This window comes from Staurois parvus, unplaced genomic scaffold (genome assembly GCF_062004578.1).
Source record: "Staurois parvus isolate SC_StPar_1 unplaced genomic scaffold, SC_StPar_1.0 ptg000884l, whole genome shotgun sequence".
Lineage (NCBI taxonomy): Eukaryota > Metazoa > Chordata > Amphibia > Anura > Ranidae > Staurois > Staurois parvus.
Window position 1 is genome coordinate 550150 of NW_028318680.1, and position 24673 is coordinate 574822.

The window sequence follows — 24673 nt, forward strand, 5'->3', positions numbered from 1 at the left end:
AACTTGTTATAAAAGAGTTGTAAATGACTGGAATAGAAATCTATTTATGTATGTATGTAATGTAATGTATGTTATGTAAATGGACACACTAGGACAGCATATGTACTTGTCTTTTTAGAATTGTTTTAGAGTTTTTGTAGATCCTTTAGTTATTTGTGCTCTTACAGAGATAATTGAAACATATAGGAGTGGGGTTTTTTTAGGTGCATATATTATAGGCCAACCAGGGGCGGACTGACAACTCATGGGGCCCCCGGGCAATAGGGGATCATGGGGCCTCTGTGTCCTTGCCAACATCCAAAAAAGCCTATGAAAAAGCCAATGAAAGGTACCAGGAGCATCTCATGGGGCCCCCTACTGACCCCAGGCCCTTGGGCAGTGCCCGAGTGCTCGAATGGTCAGCCCACCCCTGAGGCCAACACTAAATATAGATTAATTAAAATATTACAGTTTATATTTAGACAAATACATAAAAAGTTATCTGTGGTCTTGTTTGAGCCTTGTTGTGATATAGATCAACTATGACAATTACACTGACTATGTCACATATTTAGATATTGGCGGATAGGCATTCTGCCAACCTATTCAATAATTCTATTTACTGCAAGGGATTTTTTCTAATATAATCAGTCAGATGAGATTATAAGAAGCTAGCCTCATCTACTGCTCTGTTTTTAAAAATGTCTGTTTGGTATCAACAAGTATTCTTGAATTCAGTTACCTGCTCTTAGACTAAAATAACTTTTGATGATTAAAAATGATTATGCTTATATAGTTTGGTGTTAGTGGTGTGTTCATTTCCAACCATCTTTTGTGCTTCCTTGAGCGATTTTTAAGTAAAATGAAATTCTACTTTTGGTAGAACCCCAAGTGTAGTAAGGCTCCAATGCTCTGTTAATTAGAGGAGTCATTCCCTCCCCACTTTCTTGCAATCAGTTAACTGCTCTGAAATACTAAGATAACCTTTGACAATTAAAAAGAAAATTATTTTGTTTATATAGTTGTTAGTGATGTGTTCAGTTCTTACCATCTTCTGTGCTTCTTTGAGCGATTTGTAAGTAAAATAAAACTCTACTTTGGTAGATCCTCATGTGTAGTAAGGCTCCAATTCTCATTTACTTTAGGGGAGTAAGCATAATTATTTACCTTATTCCTCACTCCTGCAGGCTTTCTTCCTGATGAATGACCAGTCCCATGAAGCTACTCCTATTTCCAGTTAAGAGGCCACTCCCCCTTAAAGTCATAAGTTGTTCTGCATTGTGTATAAAGGATGTAAGGCCTGTCCATATTCCAGAACTGAAGCGGAGTATGAGGACAGTGATCTCTGTTAATCCACCTAGACAAACAAGCACAAGAGCCCTGCTATATGGGGAGAAGCCTTAAGAAATGGTTTTTATAAGCTGATCAGAGCTCAGTTTGATGGATTACAATTGATAAAGAGATAAAGTGAAATGACAAAAAATAAATAAATAAATCAAGAAGGAAGTGTAAAAAGTGTTAAAAGTGTGATTTTTTTTAATGGTGGTATACTCTAAAATACACCACAAAATTGGGGCACTGTCTGCCAGTTTTTGAATAGGTACAAATGCATTTTTTTAAACATAATACAAAATTTCCATTCATGAATAATGTTGAATATAGTAACTGTGTCTCCTTAAGTCCACAATGTGACAAAGTCGATTTATTTTCATTAGACACAATGAAACATTTTTTTAAATTATATATTTTAATTTAAGCTTATAGTTCTTTACAGTCATTTTTAAAAACTGGATACATTCCAAATTTAAAACATATCGTCAATACTTTTTTACAGTAAGAATAATTAAAACAAAAAGTACAAATAAGTTATTTGCTGCAATATGGAAGAACACGGCATATAGGAATTTTTCAGTCTTTGTACAAATACAAAAAAATCCATTGGTTCACTTTTCTCTATGCATGTTCCTTCTCCGGAGATCAATCTTGTATCTGTAAATATAAAAAGATATTATGGTAACTTTTCTCATATGCTTACTTTAATATTTAATGCAAAGTAATACACACTGTAAGCCACTTACTGTACTAATCTCCAATTGTTGAGATATAGAGTATTAGAAGCACAGAAATAGCTTTATTGGAGAAAACACTTTTTCATGGACCCTCCAGTTGTGCTTACATAACCAAAACCTTTGGAATTTAGACACGTGATTTGCATTGTATCAGGATTCAGATCAGCTGATCTTCCCTGAAGCAGAGATCTTGTTACTAAGGACCCAGGCTTTTGGTCATGTGGTCTCTTCTGAATGAGGAGGATTACTGAATGAGGAGAACTTTTAATGAATAAATTGAGCAAATGTTTTAATTTTAACAGGGAACCCATTTAACTAATGGAAGAGCAAATGACTATTGTCTTTTTACTTTTCTTTCTCATTTTGATTTTGCCACTTGCAATTTATTGGATAAAGATAATCTTAGCACCTGTAAAAATCATGACCAGGTTCCCAATAGTAAAATATTTTTTCTACTTCTTTTCTTTAACATTAGTTGCAATGAATTCGATTATGCCAAACCAAATGACCACTTTATAAGGTTTTAAGAACACAAAGCATTTGTAGAGTATGGCTTTGCTAATTCCGATAATAGCAATAGCAATGCAATGGCATTTAAATAAGCAAGGGAATAGGTCTTTAGTAACAGTCACCAATAACAAAGAAACACATGGCTCCCAGAATGCTGATTAGCTTCATAAATAACATTCCTGCTGTATGAGTCAACTGTTGCTTGTACATGGCATGTCAATGAGTATTAATGCATTTTTAAGGCCTTTTTTTATCAATGTGTTTGGAAAAAACTGCTTTTGTTGCCAGTAGCAACCAATTAGTTGCCATATTTAAAGTAGTAAAATTTGGAACATGAAAAAGAAAAGGTGATTTGCTGCCATGGGGCACCAAGGACAGTTCTTCTTTCCAACACACTCATAAGTCCCTCTGTTTATTCCTCCTATAAGACCCCTTTATAATAATGAAGCTTTCTATGAATACTGTTACAATCAGGGGCAGACTGACCATTTGGAAACTCGGGCGCTGCCCGAGGGCCCGGAGTCAGTAGGGGGCCCCATGAGATGCCCCTGGTACCTTTTTCATAGGCTTTTTTGTGTTTGGGCAAGGACACAGGGGCCCCATGATCCCCTATTGCCCAGGGGCCCCATGAGTTGTCAGTCCGCCCCTGGTTACAATGTATTTACGGGGTCTTTAACATGCTGAACAAAAGGTGCCCTTGATTTGCACATGACTTCAGCAGTAATAAATAAATAAATACATAAATAAATAAATAGTGTTCCTATTTAACCACATGCCGCCCAGCCACTGTAGAAATACGTTGGCAGGGCGGCACGGGTGGGCAAAACCACGTTTTAAAACGTGTGTTTGCAAAACAGGTAGGGGGTGCGCATGAGGCGTGCCACCGCACTACCTCTCCCGCCGATCACGGCCGCGGATGTCAGTCGCCGGGTCATAGCTGGTCATTACCGGCTGTGTCCCGCCGATTAGCGGCAATCACTGACAGAGAGCAGGGCTGCAGTAGCTCTGCTTTCTCTCAGTTCCCTGTCAGCTCCTGACATGCTGAGCCGGAGAGAAGAGTTTATCTCTCCCAATCAGCTGTCCCCCCCCCCCGTGCAGAACACAATCCCACCCCCTAGTAAAACACTCCCCTCATACAGTTAACCCTTTCAGTATATAAAAACGTTAACCCCTTCCTCCCCAGTGCCATTAGTACAATGTCAGTGTTTTTTTTTGCACTGATCACTGTATTGGTGTCACTGGGGATGTCAATGACCCCAAATCAGTTCCCCCCCAGTGTCAGAATGTCCCGCAGTCCCGCCATAAGTTGCTGATCGCCGCCATAAGTCACTGATCGTCGCCATAAGTCGCTGATCGTCGCCATTATTAGTATAAAAGAGAAATAAAAATCACAGTATCTTTACTGCCATTTGTAAACGCTATAACTTTCACGTAAACCAATTAATGTACACGTATTGGGTTTTTTTTTAGCAAAGACATGTCGCAAAATGCATTTTGGCTGACATTTATGATGAAATTTGATTTTAAATTTTTTTTTTACTGGACATGTTTTATAGCAAAAAGTCCAAAATATTGTTTTTTTTTTCTCAAAATTGTCAGACTTTTTTTTTATAGCGCAAAAAAATAAAAAACTCACAGGCAATCAAACACCACCAAAGAAAGCTCTATTTGTGTGAAAAAAAGGACATAAATTTCATTTATGTACCGTATTGCATGACCGCACAATTGTCCGTTAAACTAGCGCAGCGCTGTATAGTATCTATACCATAGTTTGTAGACGCTATAACTTTCACACAAAGCAATCAATATACACTTATTGGGATTTTTTTTACCAAAAACATGTAGCAGAATACATTTTGGCCTAAATTTATAACAAACTTTGAGTTTACGATATATTTTTTATAGCTGAAAGTAAAAAATATCGTTTTCTTCAAAATTTTTGGTGTTTTTTTGTTTATAGCGTGAAAAATAAAAGCGCACAGGTGATCAAATACCACTGAAAGAAAGCTCTATTTGTGTGAAAAAAAGGACGTAAATTTCCTTTGGGTGCAGCATTGCATGACCGCGCAATTATCAGTTGAATTAGTGCAGCGCCGCGTAGTAAAAAGAGGCCTGGTCATTAAGGGGGGTAAATCCTCAGGAGGGCAAGTGGTTAAATGTATGTCCAGCCAAAACTGTTTAGGATACGGGGGTCAGTTTTATACTGCTATCTGGGACTCAGTTAGAAATATTGACCCTCATTTATATCACGTTTGCTGACCACCTTTGACCAGACAGGAAGTGAGGGTAACTCTCCAAAAGAAACACAGATAGAAATAAATATGCTATTCTTTAGTAGAGTAGATGAAGGCTCTAACTCCTGCCAGGCTGTTCTTTCTGTCTGTGTCCCTGTTGTATTTTTCCCTTCCTATCTTATGAAACCGTTGTCAGCAAGATAGGAAGTTAGGGAAACTCTCTCCAACAGAATGCAGGACAGGAAGTGCAGGAAAATCTTTCTAGCGGAGTGTGGGATAGAAGTTTACATCTGGCGGGAGTTATAACGCTTACATAACCCTTTTTGCTGACAGAACCCTTTTAGTATTCTTTTGCACACCTTTAAAAAAAATTTGTAAAACCACAAAAAATTATACATTTTCTGAAAGCAGGCACCGAAGACAATGAAATGGTGGTAATTTCAATTTTGAAATGTTTAGCAAAAATACACTAAAGGTAATTTTAGAACGCATAATCAATATATATTACCCAGTGTTTTAGTAACAATGAGGTTGCACCAACAACCAACATGTTAAGTCGTAAAACTGCATGCACCCATGAAAAAGCAACAATCTTCAGTACCCTATATTTTCCATAGGCAACACTTTCAAAGCCTCTCTAAAAGCATAAAGTCTGATGGGTACACAGAGCGCAAGACACAAGATGGGGACATTCACAGATTTACATATACTCCTGCAGGAGTGTGTGTAGAACCTCCATTGTCACCAACATTTGAGTCCTATTATGGGATAATAACTGAATGCAAACAGTAGCACTCCTGTCAGCTTTTTAGTGCTGTCTGTGTCCCCATATTTGTCCTGGTGACCACTATTATCAGGACTGGAAGGCAGGACAGTGAGTTGTCACTCAAAAGAGAATAAAGGGAAATTCTCCCAATGAGGGTACATGCTGCAGTGCCAACTGGCTAAGATTGAATTTTCTCACTTCCTGACCTGTAGATACAACAGGGAAATCATCCAATAGAACACAGATGGCCAAACCACAATGTAGGTTTTCTCCATCCCCTACTTGAAAATTAAAAAAGTTGGGGATACTTCATAAAGTAATTTTTTTTTTTAAATAGACCCACATCAGAAATGTAAAATGTATTGACCTAATTAAGCAAGGTCATTATATGATAAAATATTTGTTTTGTAGGCAGAAAGCATATTAACATTTGGAATATATTTTCTCTAAGATAACTGTATGGAAATTAGTAACATATTATATTTTGTTTTGAAATTTGAGAAAATAAAGTCAATATTTTATTGATTTTGTAGGGTTTGTGTTGCATAGGGGCGCCACAGTAGCTTAGTGGTTAGCATGTCTGCAGTGCAGTAAATGGGTCATGGGCAGGGGCGGACTGACCATTTGGAAACTCGGGCACTGCCCGAGGGCTCGGGGTCAGTAGGGGGCCCCATCAGGGGTGTATTTACCACAAGGCAAACAAGGCATTTGCCTAGGGCGGCATTTTTCAGGGGGGCAGCTGCAATTTTCAGTGGGGCAGCACCACCCCCCAGAAGAAGTAATGGAAGAGGGGACATACGCAGCATGGGGACCAGTTGGGATATGAGAAGGGCTGCTTGATGGTGTATGAAGAGCCTGACTCTTGTTCCCAGGGATGTCCGGAGCTGTGAAAGTGAGTGTATTCTCTTTCTCGCCGAGGGGAGGGGGGTGTCCAGTGTATGGGGTGCAGTGATAGTGGAAGGCTCTCTTGGTTGGGGGGGCGGGGGGCTGGGGTATTGGTCAATGTCAGGCTCTCTTCATGGGGAGAGGGGTATTGGTTGGTGTCAGGGTCTCTCCTTGGGGGGGGAGCCGATTTTTGTATTGCATGGGGCAGCATGAAACCTAAATACACCACTGGGCCCCATGAGATGCCCCTGGTACCTTTTTCATAGGCTTTTCTGAGTTTGGGCAAGGACACAGGGGCCCCATGATCCCCTATTGCCTGGGGGCCCCATGAGTTGTCAGTCCGCCCCTGGTCATGGGTTCAATTCCCAACCATGGCGCCTCCTGCATGGAGTTTGCATGTTCTCCCTGTGCTTGCGTGGGTTTCCTCCGGGTACTCCAGTTTCCTCCCAGACTCCAAAGACATGCTGGTAGGTTAATTGGCTCCTGTCTAAATTGTCCTAGTTTCATCCCTGGCCATGCGGGATCTCCTGCATGGTAGGGGTTGGGGAAAGGCCTGGCAACCTACCCTGTAAAATAATTGCTAAGAGAATTCATGGAAAAAGTCGCTTACGAGTGACAGTCTATGCAATCGCCAAGGGTTGGATACGACTGAATAGATAGATAGATAGATAGATAGATAGATAGATAGATAGATAGATAGATAGTGTTGCATAGTTACATTTACAAAAATATGTCCTGTAAACTCCAATGAACATGTGGGTCTCTCTGGATAACACTTGTAGTTTGCAAACAGAAACCTGTAAAGATGGCATCTTTTTCCTTAATCCGCAAATGGCCACCGGGCCGCAGTTTGGAGACCACTACTTTAGATATATACATTTATGCCTGTTTAAGTGTGGGCATCTGCAAATATTTTAAGTGGAGTTGGAGAAAATTCATTTTTCTCAAAAATGTCTCTTTTTTTTACTAATTAAAACCTTTAAAATAAAATATATGTATCCAAATATGCTATCAAATGAAATTCCCTTCTGTTCAAACAACTAATTGGAATAGGCTTTGAAGGCAAACAGTCATAAAGTATAAAACCCATACATCTCTGGAATGAGAAAAAGTTTTGGTGGTTTGGAAAGTAAGGAGGGAAAGGCTCTGGGACTAACATGGTTAAGCGGTGGTTGGAAATGATCAAACTGCTGAAAGGTGCTTGCCACCAGCAACCTGCTTCCAGAGGCCTAATTATAAAGGTGTGAAAGGTTTTCCTGGCATTACACTTCATGCTACGTATGCTGACCTCTCATATATTTTGCTTCCTTTGTGACTCCATTGAAACATTTCTAAAGCTCGATATACTTTTCCATGATTTAAAAAAAAGAAGTCAGCTTTCCTGTGTCTATTGGCAAGTTAAACTCATAAATATATTGCCTGGTGCACACACAAACATGTTTATATTTACCATTAACATGTACTGAACAGCACTTGTATTTTGCCAGCCTATTTGTGCTACATCTAGCCAGTATGATGTCTTTTTCAGCTGCACACATGCAGCTGAATTATCTGTTATTTATTACAGGTACCTACAGCATAGTACAGTCAATTTGCCCAGCACCTTACATATATATTGTACATTTATATCAGTCCCTGCCCTCAAGGAGCTTACAATCTAAGGTCCCTAGTTCACATTCTAGGGCCAATTTACCTATCAGCATATCTTTGGAGTGTGGGAGTAAACCCACACAGGCACAGGGAGAACATACAAACTGCAGGCAAGTAGTGCCATGGTTGGGATTTGAACTGATGAACCCTAGTGCTGCTAGGCAGAAGTGCTAATCACTTAGCCACTGTGCTGCCCAGACATGGTCCTAACACTGTCTTCATGTATAAAAAAAATCTATTATAGATATATAGCACGTGTATCCAAATACAGAGAATTTGTATTTTTCCCAATATAATTTGTCTGACCAACTCATTATATTACACATTAGAGCATTTTTAACAAACATTCCTAGAGTTATGTCTTAATGAGAAATATCAAATGATGTTGTAGACATGTGACTATTGATGTGACACCCAACTATTTTTTGTGTGCCCACCATGGTATGAGTATATTAGATTGCTGACCCCTGCTATAAAGTGTGAAATGAGTGACAGCTCTGAGTCTGCTTGGGCTGCTGACATCACATCCAAGATGGTCATGCTTAGCAGACGTTTCAGGGCTTTTGGATGTCTACAAAAGAGAAGTTTTGACAAATAAACAATATGCCTAAAAGATGTTAATGCACAAATAATCTAACAACAGGGTCTCTTTAATCACTTCAGCTCTCACACCTGTACACCCTCTATCATCCAGAACAATTTTTACATTTTTGTTATAGGCCTGTTTATTCAGCAATAGCTTTTGGTGATATTGTCTTGCAAAAATGTTTTTTAGTGCACTCTATAGATAAAAAGTACACATTTAATTCTATAATGTGTCCTGTTTAAAGTTACACCAACATTATGATTCTGGTACAAAGCAATTTGATTGATCACACATGAAATAAAGGTTTTGTTTTCCACTTTTCCATTTTTTTTAAATATGACACTGAAAAATGAATAAACAAAATGAGAAAAAGTTTATTTATTAATGTTTAAAAATAAATAAATAACAGGAAACTGATAGCTAAGGGGAAAGGGGGGAGAAGGAGATAAATCGATTTGATTAGGAGTAAGGGTAAATAAGGGGTTAAATAGGAAACAGTTGTATTAAAAACTTGACTGACATCATGTACAGATCGAAGGTCAGTCCTTTGAGCTTTAATTTTAAACGAGACGAAGGCATTCTAAAATCTGTCCTAATTAAGACGACAATACAATTATGCTTCTAGTACAAAGTATTCAAAGTTATTTACAAATGAAAAAGGCATTTTTCCCATTGTTGTGTTTTTTTATTGTGATTTCGGAAAAATAAAATGAAAATATACAAAAACAAGTTTAAATATTAATGGTTACAAAAGTAATAATAAACAAAAAAATTAGCAGGAAAAATAACTAAGGGGAGAAGGAGAAGAAGGGCTATTAGTGATTAGAAGTAAACTAAGGGTAAAGGGTTTATTGGCAACAAATAATTTATCAGGTTGTCTTAACTGACAATTTATGAAGATCAAACCTCAATCCTTTGATCTGAATAAAAATGAAGTTCTATCTCATGCCCATTGAGTCAATAGGTCAGTTTCTCAACAGCAGCTGCTGGAATAGCTTATATATTTACACAGCAGCTCCCATCTGTCATTTTGACAGCTAGAGATTGTCAGGAAATGTGATGTGGGATGTGACATTGGGGTAGAAGAACAGCACACACTATGAACTTTAATTAAGTTGTTTACGGCAATGTTTCTTAACCGGGGAGCTGTGGCACCCTAGGGTGCTCTTTGGCCATGCATGAGTCGTAGTTTGCCCTGGATCAGAGGTAGCTGTGTGCATCATCACAGGGTCAGGTTTCCCAGTGGTAGGTGACATCTACTTTTTTTTTCATTTTAGACTGGGGTGCCTTGAGATATTGCATACTTTTAAAGAGTGTGGTTCCTAGGGGTGGACTGACCATTTGGGAACTCGGGCACTGCCCGAGGGCCCGGGGTCAGTAGGTGGCCCCATGAGATGCCCCTGGTACCTGTCATAGGTTTTTTGGGTGTGGTTTGAGTGTGGGCGAGGACACAGGGGCCCCATGATCCCCTATTGCCCGGGGGCCCCATGAGTTGTCAGTCCGCCCCTAGTGGTTACTAAACAAAAAAGGTTAAAAACACTGGTTTAGGGCATGTGTGGGAATTATTAGGACTTAATTAATAAATTTCATGATTTATTACAAAAAAATACATTACAGGTGTCCTGCAGCCTTACTTAGGAACAGACCAGAAAAGAAGCTTGAGATCTTCACTAATGAGGCTGAAGCAATACAATGTTGATACAACTGTAAACAAACTGCCAGTTAGCCCATACAAATTAACTGTATTGTCTTAATTAGCCTCCATTCACACTGGTGCGACTTGTCATGTGGTTTGACAGTTCAAATCACATGACAGGTCGCATCCAATGATCAGCAATGGTAAGCATTCTAATCGGTGCAACTTCGACTTTGTCGGAAAAGTAGTTCCTGCACTACTGCCAATTTCTGGTGTGACTTACATAGTCATTAGAGATGAGCGAATTATTCAAAAATTCGATTCGGCTGATTCGCCGAATTTGTGGAATAAATTCGATTCGATGCGAATTTATTCGCTGCGAATTTAACTTATAAAAAGGGTTTCTAGGCTTCAGAGAGCCTTTATATTAGTGCAGAACACTGTACCTTTAATTTAAATGCCCTTGGAGTCTGCTGGGGAAGAGAAATAATACTGTCAGTCAGTATGACATGCAGATGAGTGCCGTCGATCTTAGAATCACCGCACACTTCACTCATTTGGGCAGTCACGGGGCCAAAACCAGAGTGTGGAGCCACAGTGTGGCGGTGGAGGCAGCAGCAATGGGAGGCCATACAGCACCCTATGACAAAATGGAACCCACCAGCAGTGTGAGGAGACCTGAAAGTGGCACATGGCAGAGTGTGGCGATGGAGACAGCAGCAATGGGAGGCCGTACAGGGACCCATGATACACTCTGGACCTGGCAGCAGCATGAGGAGGCAGTACAGGGGCCCATGGCAAGAAGAAGAAGAAGAAGATGAGGATGAGGATGAGGATGAAAAAGAAGAAGAAGTAGGATGAGGATGAAGAAGAAGAAGAAGAAGTAGGATGAGGATGAAGAAGAAGAAGAAGTAGGATGAGGATGAAGAAGAAGAAGAAGTAGGATGAGGATGAAGAAGAAGAAGAAGAAGTAGGATGAGGATGAAGAAGAAGAAGAAGTAGGATGAGGATGAAGAAGAAGAAGAAGAAGAAGAAGAAGAAGAAGTAGGATGAGGAAGAAGAAGAAGAAGTAGGATGAGGAAGAAGAAGAAGAAGTAGGATGAGGATGAAGAAGAAGAAGAAGAAGAAGAAGAAGTAGGATGAGGAAGAAGAAGAAGTAGGATGAGGATGAAGAAGAAGAAGAAGAAGTAGGATGAGGATGAAGAAGAAGAAGAAGAAGAAGAAGAAGTAGGATGAGGATGAAGAAGAAGAAGAAGAAGAAGTAGGATGAGGATGAAGAAGAAGAAGAAGAAGTAGGATGAGGATGAAGAAGAAGAAGAAGAAGTAGGATGAAGAAGAAGAAGTAGGATGAGGATGAAGAAGAAGATGAAGAAGAAGAAGAAGTAGGATGAAGAAGAAGAGGAAGAAGAAGAAGAAGAAGAAGAAGAAGAAGAAGAAAAAGAAGAAGAAGTAGGATGGGGATGAAGAAGAAGAAGAAGAAGAAGTAGGATGAGGATGAAGAAGAAGAAGAAGAAGAAGAAGAAGAAGGATGAGGATGAAGAAGAAGAAGAAGTAGGATGAGGATGAAGAAGAAGAAGAAGAAGAAGAAGTAGGATGAGGATGAAGAAGAAGAAGAAGAAGAAGAAGAAGTAGGATGAGGATGAAGAAGAAGAAGTAGGATGAGGATGAAGAAGAAGAAGAAGAAGAAGAAGAAGTAGGATGAGGATGAAGAAGAAGAAGTAGGATGAGGATGAAGAAGAAGAAGAAGAAGAAGAAGAAGAAGTAGGATGAGGATGAAGAAGAAGAAGAAGTAGGATGAGGATGAAGAAGAAGAAGAAGAAGAAGTAGGATGAGGATGAACAAGAAGAAGAAGAAGAAGAAGTAGGATGAGGATGAAGAAGAAGAAGAAGGATGAGGATGAAGAAGAAGAAGAAGAAGAAGAAGTAGGATGAGGATGAAGAAGAAGAAGGAGAAGAAGAAGTAGGATGAGGATGAAGAAGAAGAAGAAGAAGAAGGATGAGGATGAAGAAGAAGAAGAAGTAGGATGAGGATGAAGAAGAATTCCATTCCAGCAAAAAGTGTATCTGCAGAGAGCTCCGCTATTTCTGACAGTTCTCTGACAGTTCCTTCACATTTACAGCGGTTGAAACATTGTATCTATTTGTTTCCGAATAAAAACATCTGTATCCTAAATGGAAACAAATAGATACAATGTTTCAACCGCTGTAAATGTGAAGGAACTGTCAGAGAACTGTCAGAAATAGCGGAGCTCTCTGCAGGGACACTTTTTGCCGGCTGTAGAAGGGATGAAAATCGGCCGATCGGGGAAAATTCGATTCGCGCATCCGAAGTTTGCTAATATTCGGATTCGGCGCGAATCGAATTTTTCCTAATATTCGAAACGAATTCCACTTCGCCAGCTTCGATTCGCTCATCTCTAATAGTCATCTCTGCATGAATTTGCACAGATGTTTATCAAGTAGCACTGCCATCCAACTTTGAAATTGTGGGACTTCAAGTGAAGTCGCACGATTTCAAAGTTGGATCCAGTGTGAAGCAGGGCTTACTAAATGAGACCAAACTCCTAATGCCTCACTTTCATAATAAAAAAAAAAATGTTTCAGGCAAACAACACTATGAACAACAAAGTAACTTGCTGAAGATGCCCAACATACTGTAAATTCTAGGATTGTTGCTTTCATCACTGATGTGTGAGAAACATGAAGTTATAGCTACAATGTAACTTATATAATAAGAAACATGCTAACCATCAGGCATGTGTTATTTGCTGAATCACAATTATCTTGACATGTATTACCTTCGGACAAAAAAAGGACCTATTGTCTATTTTCAGGAGCATGGAGACCTACCTATACCTTTTGACAGTATTTGTAACCTTGAGATACTGTTCTGTTTAGCATCGTACCAGATAAATGAAAATGAAAATATGCTCAACAACACATTTAAAAGACAATACATCAGTAAAATCATGTTATAGATATATTTATTTATTTTTTTCACCTAAATGTAAGAGAATCTGCTTTATGCTTTAGGATTATGGAATGTTTGTTGAAGGATTTCAGTTGAGTTGGGAAGGATAAGGGTATGGCTGGCCATACATTCTGCAATTTTTTTCCTTCCTCCACAGGCTGAAGGAAATAAAATCTGTCAGCTCTGAATGTATTAATGGGAAAATCACTCTGGCTGCACTATTGTGTTCTGACAGTGGGAGGTTTCCCCCCTGCCAAAATAGAGTGGTTACTGCTGCTGGCAGCAGTAATTGTATGAGAAAAAACCTGACAGGTTGGTTGTACTGAAGTTGATTGATAGATCTACTTCAGTACAACAAGCCTACCCATCGATGGATCAAAATTCGTCCAGTTCCTGCTAACCCAGCCAAATTTCGTCTGATTATGGCCGGCTTAACCACTTCCCGACACCCGTACACATATATGTGGGTGGGCTTTATTGCGCAGAGGCCAAATATATACATACTTGAGTAAACATTTTACTGTGCTGACAGCGCACTCCCAGCACAGTAACAAGCGGGTATCAAAAAGCTCCTGTTGAATACTTGCGTTCGGGAGCTTTCCTATCATGTACCACTGAGACTGCCAATCACAGTAGTCACATAATTGGAATGCCCACCTCCACCTCTCGGCATTTAGATCTTGATAAAGGGCCAGGCAAGGGTTAAGGGCAAGTGGGGCAATAGTGAAGCTGACAGGTCAGAAAAGTGCTAGACACTAGGGAAGGGTAAAATGTTACAGGGAAAGGATTAGGCAGTACAAAGAACAAACGTTTAAGAGTACAAATAAAATTGTACAACAGGTACATCAGTAGTACATAAGTAATAGGAACAAACATTGAAGAATACCAATCAAATTGTACAGCAGTTTTATCAGTAATAATAACAAACATTTAAGAATACAACTCAAAATGTACACCAAAATTATACTGTAAAGTTAAATATTTAAATGGAAGGAAACATAACTAAAGGATAGGTACCAAATGCACGTGTTCGTTTTCAAGCTGATTCTTTTGCAGTCCCTAACATCCGGTGTCAGTGTAGGCTGCACTTTTGCCCAAAGTTGAGATTAAGGCTCAAAACACCCAGTGCTAAGCCAGTGAATAGATGTATCACCAACACCCAGGGAACATTCCTCCACACAATGACCACCAACATAAGAGGACATTCCTGCCCACAGTAACCAACCTAAGATGGACCTCCATCCAATTCTCAAATGCTAGAACCCCTGTAGGCACTGGAAGATCTAGAGTTTTACAACTGACTAGCTTATTGATGCCGATTTGGAAACTGGAAAAAAGGGAACATTGTATTGGTAGAAGTAGTCAATTCGATTTAAATGTTCATTTCCTAAATTATCATGGAAAATGATGGGAGGGTAGGAGTCTGGAGCATTACCCTTTCATCCCTTTACATGATCTCACTTGTGTCTGCTCAGGCCAAACTTATTAAAAGGCAGCATTGACTGAAACCTGGGGTGGCACAATATTAGTTGGTTTTATACATACCTTCATTATGTAATTTGGGACGATAAATACTGAAATAACAAACATATATGATTTGAGGCATATACAAAAGAAACTAAAAGATCTGTTGTCATGGAGGGCAGAACAAGAAATTGTCCTTTTCAGACACCAAACCGATGTTTATTCTAATTTTAGATGTACACTGTACACCTTTTATTCAAGTTCACTAATTTGCTTTTTGAATATATAGAAACTACTCTTTTTGTCATGTACAATAGCATCTCAATGTTTTGTTTTATTTGTGATAATCTTCTGTGGCTCTAGGGTGATGTAAGAATTAAACTCTCTGCAAGAAGGCAGGGATCATATCACAGATGCGGTGTCGACATGTGGTGAGTCTCTGTCGGCCACCTGGCACCAGTTATCAAGCTTCACGTCTGGCACTGAAGAGAGGAGTGTCTGCCAGTTGAGTACTATCACTTAGATAACAGGGCTGACTTCTTGTCACCATCATGCTAGGTGTACACCTGTTTTACGTCCTTGAAAAACTTAATTATTGGATTATTTCTCGAAAATGGATTAACAGCTACCTATGCTGGAATACACACAAACAAGCTAACACATATGACTTTGAGGAAAGTGGCACACAGCGATGAGAAAGAAGGACAGATGGTCCTCCTCTAAGTATTGCAGGTTATTCCTCTGGCATTCATTTAAAGTTTTGCAATAGTAGGAATATATCTATAATATAGTGCTAGTGCTATGCGTACCTTTATCTGGTTGTGAACACTGGACATACTGGACTGGTCTAAAAAACTTGTAGAGGATGTGTGGAGTGCATCTGTTCTTCTAACCCCTTACCCCACACTTGCTGGTAATTTCCAACTGTAAGGCTCCATGCATATTGGGTTAAAAAACATTGCTCCTAGAAGAGTTTAGCATTTTGCCTATAGAAGCAACTACTCTTATCCTATGTGTCCATGTACATTAGGTAGTCTAGAGGCATTAAGCTCAGCGTTTACAGGCAGAAAACAAAATCCTTCTGTTTTGTGTTTTTGAGAGCGTTTTTCTGGCAGAAAAAAGGCTAAATGCTTCTAAACACTCCAAAATGCTAGTACAAAAAAACGCTCAAAATTAGCAATTTTTTTTCTGCCATGAGCACTGGTTTTTGTTTAAGCTACTGTGCGTGGAGCCTAAATATGAACATCAGGAGTTCCTGTGTAAATGTAGATCTGGATAACTTGCTGCTGTGAAAAATGGACCATCTGACACAGTGTTTACAAACACCAAAGGAAAATTGTCTAGTCTACTTGTCTACTCTGTTTTATGCAATGCAGGTTAAAAGGAGGTTAAAAATATGTAGAGCTTTGATCTACATATTGTGTCCGTTAAAGTCACCCATCCAATAAAATAAAGCTGTTTGTTTTAAAATGTAACTTTGTTTTAAAATTAAATTCTTATTAACCCATTATTGGCCCTTACTTACCCTAATCAGCCCTAATTAACCGATTTCCTGCCGCCCTATAGCAGATATACTGCTATAGGGCTGCAGGGGTGTGCAAAATCACGTATATATATGTGATTTTGCATTTCCGGATAGAAGGCACGAAAAAGCATTACCCGCTGCTATTTGCGGCCTCTGTTGTTAATCACCAGGTCCCGGCCGGTGATAACTCGCCGGCACCCGGTGATTGCCTAGCATTACCGACGGAGGGAGAGAACTGTATGTAAACAATACAGTTCTCTCCCGTCAGCTCCTGCACACTGCTTTGTATGACTTTGCATAGCACAGCCATGCAAAGAAATGTGCTTACAGTTGAAAGCACAGACACAGCACACAGTAAAATACACACAGCACACAGTTAACCCTTTGATCGCCCCACATGTTAACCCCTTCCTGCCCAGTGCAATTAGTACAGTGTCAGTGCTTTTTATTAGCACTGATCACTGTATTGGAGTCACTGGGGATATCAGTGACACCAAGTCAGTTCCCCCCCCAGTGTCAGAATGCCTGCCACAGTCTCGCAATAAGTCGCTGATCGGCGCCATTACTAGTATAAAACATTTTTTTTAATCCCAGTATATATACAACCATTTGTAGACGCTATAACTTTCACGTAAGCTAATTCATTTAGACATATTTGGATTTTTTTTAGCAAAGACATGTAGCAGAATACATTTTGGCCTAAATTTATGATGAAATTTGATTTTTTAAATTTTTTTACTGGACATGTTTAATAGCAAAAACTCAAAAATATTGTTTTTTTCTCAATATTGTCAATATTTTTTTTATAGCACAAAAATAAATAAACGCACAGGCAATCAAATACCACCAAAAGAAAGCTCTGTTCGTGGGAAAAAAAGTAATGCAGTGCAGTAACACAAAAAATGGTCTGGTCAGGAAGGGGGGTAAATCCTCTGGAAGGCAAGTGGTTAACTCCTTCCCCTACTCTCCTTAACTATTATTTACCTGCTGACTTGTTTGTGTTTAGTTCTGTTTTTCTAACCATCAATATTTAATATTATTTGTTTTTATTTGTTTTGTTCATTTATTTTCAAAGGTGCATTAAACAAAACTTTTTTTAATTTTAAATAACTTTTAAATGCTTTGTACCAGAATCGAAATTGAGGGATGTACAGTATTTATAAACCATTCAATGAACAAATGTCACAAGCCTTTGTCCAGGTTGCCAAAATTTTCTCAAAGTTTTCAATAATATCATGACTTTCTATGATTATTAGCTCCATCTAGTAGCCAAAATGTGGTAAATGTTCTGAAATACCTACATACCAAATTTTGGCCACTAGATGTAGTTGATGATCAGGAAAAGAAATTATGCATCCTGGACAAAGAATGCTTTATAAATAGACCCCCAAGTCACATTTAAATGGGACAAATGATAAAATACAATGTATACTTTATATCTACCGTAATTACACTAATATTTTTAAACTAACACTGATCAAATAGTTTTAGTTAAGTTACATTTTGTCTAAGTATTGCTTCAAAAAGTAAAATAATTTTTACAGACAATAACAACAAAAGAAAGCCTTGATTGTTATAATATATATATATATATATATATATATATATATATTGTTTTGTTAGCATGAGTAATGACAAAGTTACTGTTGAATGACCATGGCAGAAATGTAAAAATTGCTCTGGTCCATAGGAGGTGTACAGATGTGAAGGCTTGAATAGTAAATAATGAATGAAGTGTATGCCTAAAACTTTTTTTTTTTTTTTTTTTTTTTAGTTTTGGACAAAAATTGGGAAAGGTTGGAACTGCTGTCTGGTTTTTCTGGGCTCCATCAGAGAGATTTCCCCTCATTTCTGTTCTTGAAACAATGTTTTGCCACATAGGAAATGAAGGGAAATCTGCAACAGCAAATAGCCAGTTAGCATTCCTTTACTTTAAAAAAAGAATGTTTACTTTTGTCTAAGTTTTCCCCTCACTTTCTGTTCTGAGGATACCCTTTTTACCATTAAAATGGAGCCTCCAATGGCAGTAAAAGCTAACAATAGCAAAATCCCTTTCCACTCTATACAACATGAAAAAAAAAGTTTTGCCATAGATACACTTTAAGGCACCATGTGCACTAGCGTTTTTTTTTTTTTTTTCCGAAAAGCTGTTATTAGCTTTTTTTCTGCCCATAGGACCTAAATAGTGTTAGCCTATGTGTCCTGCTTTAGGCTATTAGGGTTTTGTGAGCTTCAGTGTCTAATAGCAGAAGAAAATAGCTTTTGTAAATTTTTTGGAGCGTTTTCCCAGCAGAAATAAAACTCTAAACATTTTTGCATAAACCATATAAAATAAAAAAAACGAAACTATAAACATGCAACGCTTAATATACACTAGAAGTAGTCCATAAAGGAATAACTTTATCCAGAAGGAAGGATAGAAAGTCCCAACACCAACTTTTGTCCAGAATTAAGCAACCACGACACCACAGTGATAAAGCCAAACAGCTTACCAGATATTAAGACCCTCAAATTATAGAGTGATCTTAAACACTTGATGTACTCATAGTTGTTCTGGTTTTCCAGCACTTTATCCACATCCAACCTTCTAGGTATTTATTAGGTTGATAATAAATTGAATTCCATAGAGATCAACCCAGGAATGCCAAGAAAGGAATAATCCTCATATAGAGATTAAAAAGAAACTTTCTAGTGAAGTATGCTTTAAAACAAGCAGATTTATTTAAAGTATTACACTCACATGAATCCCAATGTTAAAAGCGCTTGTAAACAAATTATCAAAATGGCTGCAGCATTCAGTGTGCTGACATCATAGGTCACAGGTCCCGCCCGACACGTTTCATCACAAAGTGACATTATCAGGGGAGGATATAAAATAAAAAAGCCAGTACAGCACAAAAACCTCCAAAATGACCCCTTTTTTGAAAATGGACACCCCATAGTGGTCTTATTTTTTGCCAAAATGTTTTGAAATGAAGAAGCATACTGGTATTGAGGTAGTAGAAAAAAAAAACAATTTGGGTGAGCTTAGACATTGAAAGGTTGAAATAGTTGAAGGTTTGAAAGTGCATTGCACTGAAATTGCATTGTGTGCAATAGCTAGATGTCATGGCTATCCCCAAAACATTCCCTCCCCAAAAAAACTCCCACACCATTGGTGGTTAATATTAGTTCTGTGTAAACACACCAATTTCAGTTTCAGACCCCATTCACACTGAGAGTAGAGGAAGCGCATATTTTTGGGCTCGTTTTTCCAGTGACACACATAGGGCAGCCTGTTGATTTCAATGAGCTGAGCTACACGTAGCAAAGTAGCTCATGGGACATTTGGGCATGATGCTAGTTGCAAATTTTTTACTGAGGGTTTTGCTGCATTTGTCACCTGTTTGTTTCATGTGGCAAAATGTGTGCTTGTTTTTGTGTTTGGTGTGCTGTTAACCATTAATGACACTAAAAGCACAACTATTTAATTTTAGGTGTATAAATGTGGCCATACACTATACAATCTGATTGTATAATCTCCTTTAGATTTACCAAAACTATATAATAGGAGGACACAGCATCTAACCAATCACTCTTAATTCAATCAAGCAGACCCTTGCATTACATCAGGGATGTCTTGTGGGCTGCATGCAGCCTGAGCCCATCTGAAGGTATGCTGGGTTAGCAAGGCAAATGCACATAGGGAGAGATCTCGGGGATGCTGTGAAAAATAGTTGATTGGTGAAGGGTGTGTACTAATGAGGTCAGTGAAAGATGTGTGTGCTAATGAGATCAGCTGGTAATCTGCTGCCGGGGTCCTATTGGCTCCTCTGTTCTCTGTCTACATTCCAGGAATTGAAAAAGCTTTCTAAGAAATTTACCAAAGGCTAAGGTAAGGCCTTGCTCTCCATATCAAAGAGAGCTTATATATGTTTGCGACTGAGGTATGTTAATGGTATTAAAGTGCATAGGAGAGCTGGATTTTATTTTTAAAAAAAAGTGGACTTAGCCTTTAAGTGATTTGTTAATTGGTCAAAGGCTGCAATGAACTACGGGGCTTTACAGCTCCTCAAACTGTAAATGTTAATAAGCCCTTACTGTCCTAAACCACCTATAATGCTGCTTTCACACTGCGGTTTACCAGCACCGAGGGTGCAGCGCAGTGCTCCTACAGCTTACCTGCGGGTTAGCTGCACTGAACCATAAGCCTGGTAAAAACTACGTTTTTTTTGTTCAACTCAGCGGACATTAACAGAAAAAAAAAACCTGACAGCTGTACTAACACAAACAATGTTAGTGCAGAGATCTCCCCCTGCTGCGCTATTGTGTTTTGACAGGGGGACCGCCTCCCGCCAGAACACACCAGTCATCACTCGCAGCCATTGGCCATTGGATAATAAAATCTTTTTTATCTTGGACAATATTATTACTATTAGTGCCGTTCTGTTTGGTTCTACAGGTTATGATTACATCTGATTCTGGCTTTACACCAATGGCTTTACTTATCAGTCATTTGCTTCGGATATCTGTCGGCTGCTGGTTTTCAAGCATGCTCATTCAACAGAAACAGGTCATGAGATTGGCTTCTGTCAAATGGACAGCTGTATACATTGGCCGAAAATCTGCCGGTTTCTACTGTTTAAGAAATCCGGGCTGTATGTACCCAGCATACAGACATTGCAAACTTTCTGAAAGAGCACCAAAACTCTTTCATTCGCCAAACCCACAGGATATAATATAGCTCAGGGTAGCTAACCCACAGGAAAGCCGCAAGTGCACTGCGTTGTACCTGTAGATCAGAGAGAAAGTAGCCTAATAACCCTTTTTTATAAATGCTAATATGCCCATTGGAAAAGTGCAGAATATGTGATGTTTAATACACTGAACTTTTCCTCTTCCAGCTTCTGCTAGCATCACTTTCCAGGCTGCTAGAAAAGTCCCGAAGTGCACTTGGTACCACTCTGCCTGGGAAAGCAGCCAGCACTGCAGAGGAAGCATCGGCTTATGCGGCTCCTGCTCCCTCCACACCTGCCTGCTTCCTCCGATGCTGCCCCCGGTTCCATTCACTCTAATGCTTTGGGAAGTCAGGTCGGTAACTCATTGATTTGGGCTTGCCGACCTGTCGTCCCAGAGCATGGGCATGCGCTTCTTGGTCTGAGGTCATGGGCCACATTAGAGGACTCCGTGGGCCACATGTGGCCCACAGGCTATGGTTTGAGCACCCATATAATAGAGCTACTAATGGGGTTTTTTAGGTGACAATTGTCAGAGGTGGAGCTTCCCCTTATTTTGGGGTGCATTTACTTTCTGCTATGGGAACAGGATGTACCGGAAAAATCTCACTGATGGTAAAACGAACAGCAGTAAAAACGTGGCAGAACTTCCCTATCATGTCCAAAAAAAAAAGTTTTATATAGAGTTGCATTTTAACGACTTGTATTGTAGAAGCCCCTTTTTTCTAAGTAAAACTGATGTCCCCCTGTCCTTTGTACAGTTCTTGGGACAAAAAGCTAAACACCATCAAATCTTTCTACTGACCTTGGATATTTTAAAATATTCTAAAGCTGAATACGGGGAAATTTTACTCACAATGCAAGGGTTGAATGTTCATTTTTGACTAGTGTATCGTTAAATGCAGTTCTACTTTCCTTAGCCCTCATTCTTGCAGGCTTCTTCCACTCTGCAACTTGTCCCCCAAAGCCACTTCTCTATGCAGCTTCATTAGTCGCAGAAGGAGAAGTCCCACTACAAGGTGTAAAGTTCCGCTTTAAGACGCCAACAAAATCTCTTTCTTCTAAACTGTAGATATCTAGTTTTCTAATTTCTAACTGCAAATAAGATTTTTGATCTTTTTTAATAATTTAGTTGCCTGCCTCTGAACCCCCTCCAAAGTTCAAATGTCCTTTTTACATTTTATAAATACATGAAATTCAAATACATCTCACCTTTGCATTGAACACTACTGCTCTTCTGCTCTTGGTACAAATTTAAGTTCACTTCTAATATTCTGAATTTCTGATAGATTGACTGCAGGTCCGGGAAGTTTCACGGCCCCAGGTAGCTGCTTTTTCTCTTCATGTGGTAAATCTTGTGGGTTGCTCTAAACAAAGAAAAAAATTGTATTAAAGTTAACATGTGAGTGACATTATGTTTGTATTTTGTTAACAAAATTCTGATCAACGTTTTAATCTTTTTGTTTTTCCTGATTTAAATAAAGACTAGATTAACTAGATGTTGGAAAAATAAAATACCAACTTAGTTGGCACTTATTTGTGAAGACTTATTTGCACAGCAGAGAGATACAAAGCAGCATGTTTCCCAAGTAAAGCAGCACACAATGTAAAACACACACAGCACACTGTTAACCCTTTGATTGCCTCAGATGTTAACCCCTTCCTGCGCAATGTCATAAGTACAGTGTCAGTGCTTTTTTATTAGTTAGTTCCCACCCAGTGTCAGAATGTCCGCCGCAGTCCCCTCTATAAGTTGCTGATCACCGCCATTACTAGTATAAAAAAATAAAAATAAAAATTCCAGTATATACACTGCCATTTGTAGACGCTATAATTTTCACGTAAACCAATAAATATATACTTATTGGGATTTTTTTTTATCAGACATGTAGCAGAATACATTTTGGCCTAAATTTATAAGAAAATTAGATGTTTTAAATTTTTTTATTGGATATGTTTTATAGCAAAAAGTAAAAAAAAATGTTTTGTTTTTTTTTTTCAAAATAGTTTTTTCAAAGTTGTCTGTCTTTTTTTGTTTATAGCGCAAAAAATAAAAACTTCAGAGGTGATCAAATACCACCAAAAGAAAGCTATATTTGTGGGGAAAAAATTTAATTTTATTTATGTACAGCTTTAAATCCTCTGGAGGGCAATTCACACAAAATCCATAAAAATGAGTTCATGGATCTCCCACTTCTGCTCCTTTGGTGTTTTCCAGGCAACAACCTACCCATTATCATATTGCCCTTGGTTGTTGATATAATTCAGAGCTTTGTGTATGGACCTCTGCAACACACCTACTGAATTGCTATGGCTGTCTCTTCAACACGTAAACCCAGCTGAGGAGTCCACATTGTGAGGCAGTAATCTTCCTCCTCTCCCCTTCAATTTTTTTAAATTTAATTTTTCCTTGCTCTGTTTCTATGACCGTATTCATGAAACCTGATATTATATCCTTCTCATGTTCACAGTACAAATATATTCTTAGATAAAAGTGGGGCATAGGTGTTCTTGGAATTCCTTTTTTACTGTACAGACTTCATGGAATTGCCTTGATGCTTTTTTTTCCTGTTTGTATCTTTATATTTGAAAATGAATGAAGATGTTTTATATAAAAAAAAAACTACTTGGAGCAGATCTGTAACTTCATATATATGATAATATGATTAAAATATTTTTAATCAAGTAGTGGTAAAAATAGAAAAAATGCAGTTCATTAAAAAATGTCAGTTTCCCTAAATTACTAAATGATCTACTTAACATAATTCTAATGAATTGTGAGGGGATAATGCAGTTACTATTGGAGGTTTGAATAATGATGTACAGAATAAAAAAACGTATTATTAAAGCTTGTCAGAGATCTGATGGTTATATTTCTACAGAATCATGCTTGGAACTAGTAATGATTTTTGGGTCTGCCGTTACAATGGGTTCACAGCAGATTCAATGGATTCGAAATTTGCAGCCCTGAGGAAAATAATGTTCCAATTCATCGAATTATTTGCAACCATAATGCAGCGCTCCCTGGGCCTGAATTTTAGGTCAGCTAGCTTAGAAGGGCTAATAAGGAAGCTTTTGGATAAGCCAGCCCCCTCACTATAAAAGGATGAGGTCAAAGCAGCCACACTGACAATCTGTTTAGTTGTAACAGGGAAAGCATAGGGAGTGCTGCTGATAAAGGCCATAGAAAGAGGCTAGTGAAGGGTTTTTAGACACTGTCAGGTCTGTTATAGTAGCTGGATTTCTCCCTGATGAAGCCACATAACCCTGTGGTGTAATGCGTAGGGGAAGGGCCGGATGACGTCACAACACTCTATACACTATATACTCTATCGAGACAATGTGGTAAATATACACCAGGGACATACTGTATAGACTGTTGGACACATAGTACTAACTGTATAAGCTGGATCAGTTTAGTGCACTCTAGCATCTGTAAAATGTGAGTGAATGTCTGGAGAATTTGGGGTATAATAAACTGGTTTATAAAGGATAAATCACTATGTTTGGTCATTTATTTTTCTCTGTGTTTCAAAATGGAAGTTTGCAGATAAATTTATATATGTGTAAGAAGTATACGGAGATACTGAGGAGCATCTATAAAGTACATATTTCTGGGAAGTCCACCATGGGGGACGCAAGTGATTATTGACCATACTTAAGTATAATATCATTTATGCAAGG

The 24673-nt window shown here is 38.6% G+C and overlaps 1 protein-coding gene across 3 annotated transcripts in view; it reads right to left on the reverse strand.

The window, feature by feature from the left end:
- Window positions 1–1492: 1492 nt before the first annotated feature.
- The window catches only part of SMPX (small muscle protein X-linked), a 128467-nt gene continuing 105286 nt past the window's right edge, over window positions 1493–24673 (reverse strand). For all 3 annotated transcript variants that reach the window (XM_089656056.1, XM_089656054.1, XM_089656055.1), the window contains 2 exons: window positions 22202–22356; window positions 1493–1968 (listed from right to left, as the gene is read on the reverse strand). In XM_089656056.1, the coding sequence (XP_089512182.1) occupies window positions 22216–22356 (141 nt within the window). In that variant the 3' untranslated portion in view covers window positions 1493–1968; window positions 22202–22215. The remainder of the gene's footprint in view (window positions 1969–22201; window positions 22357–24673) is intronic.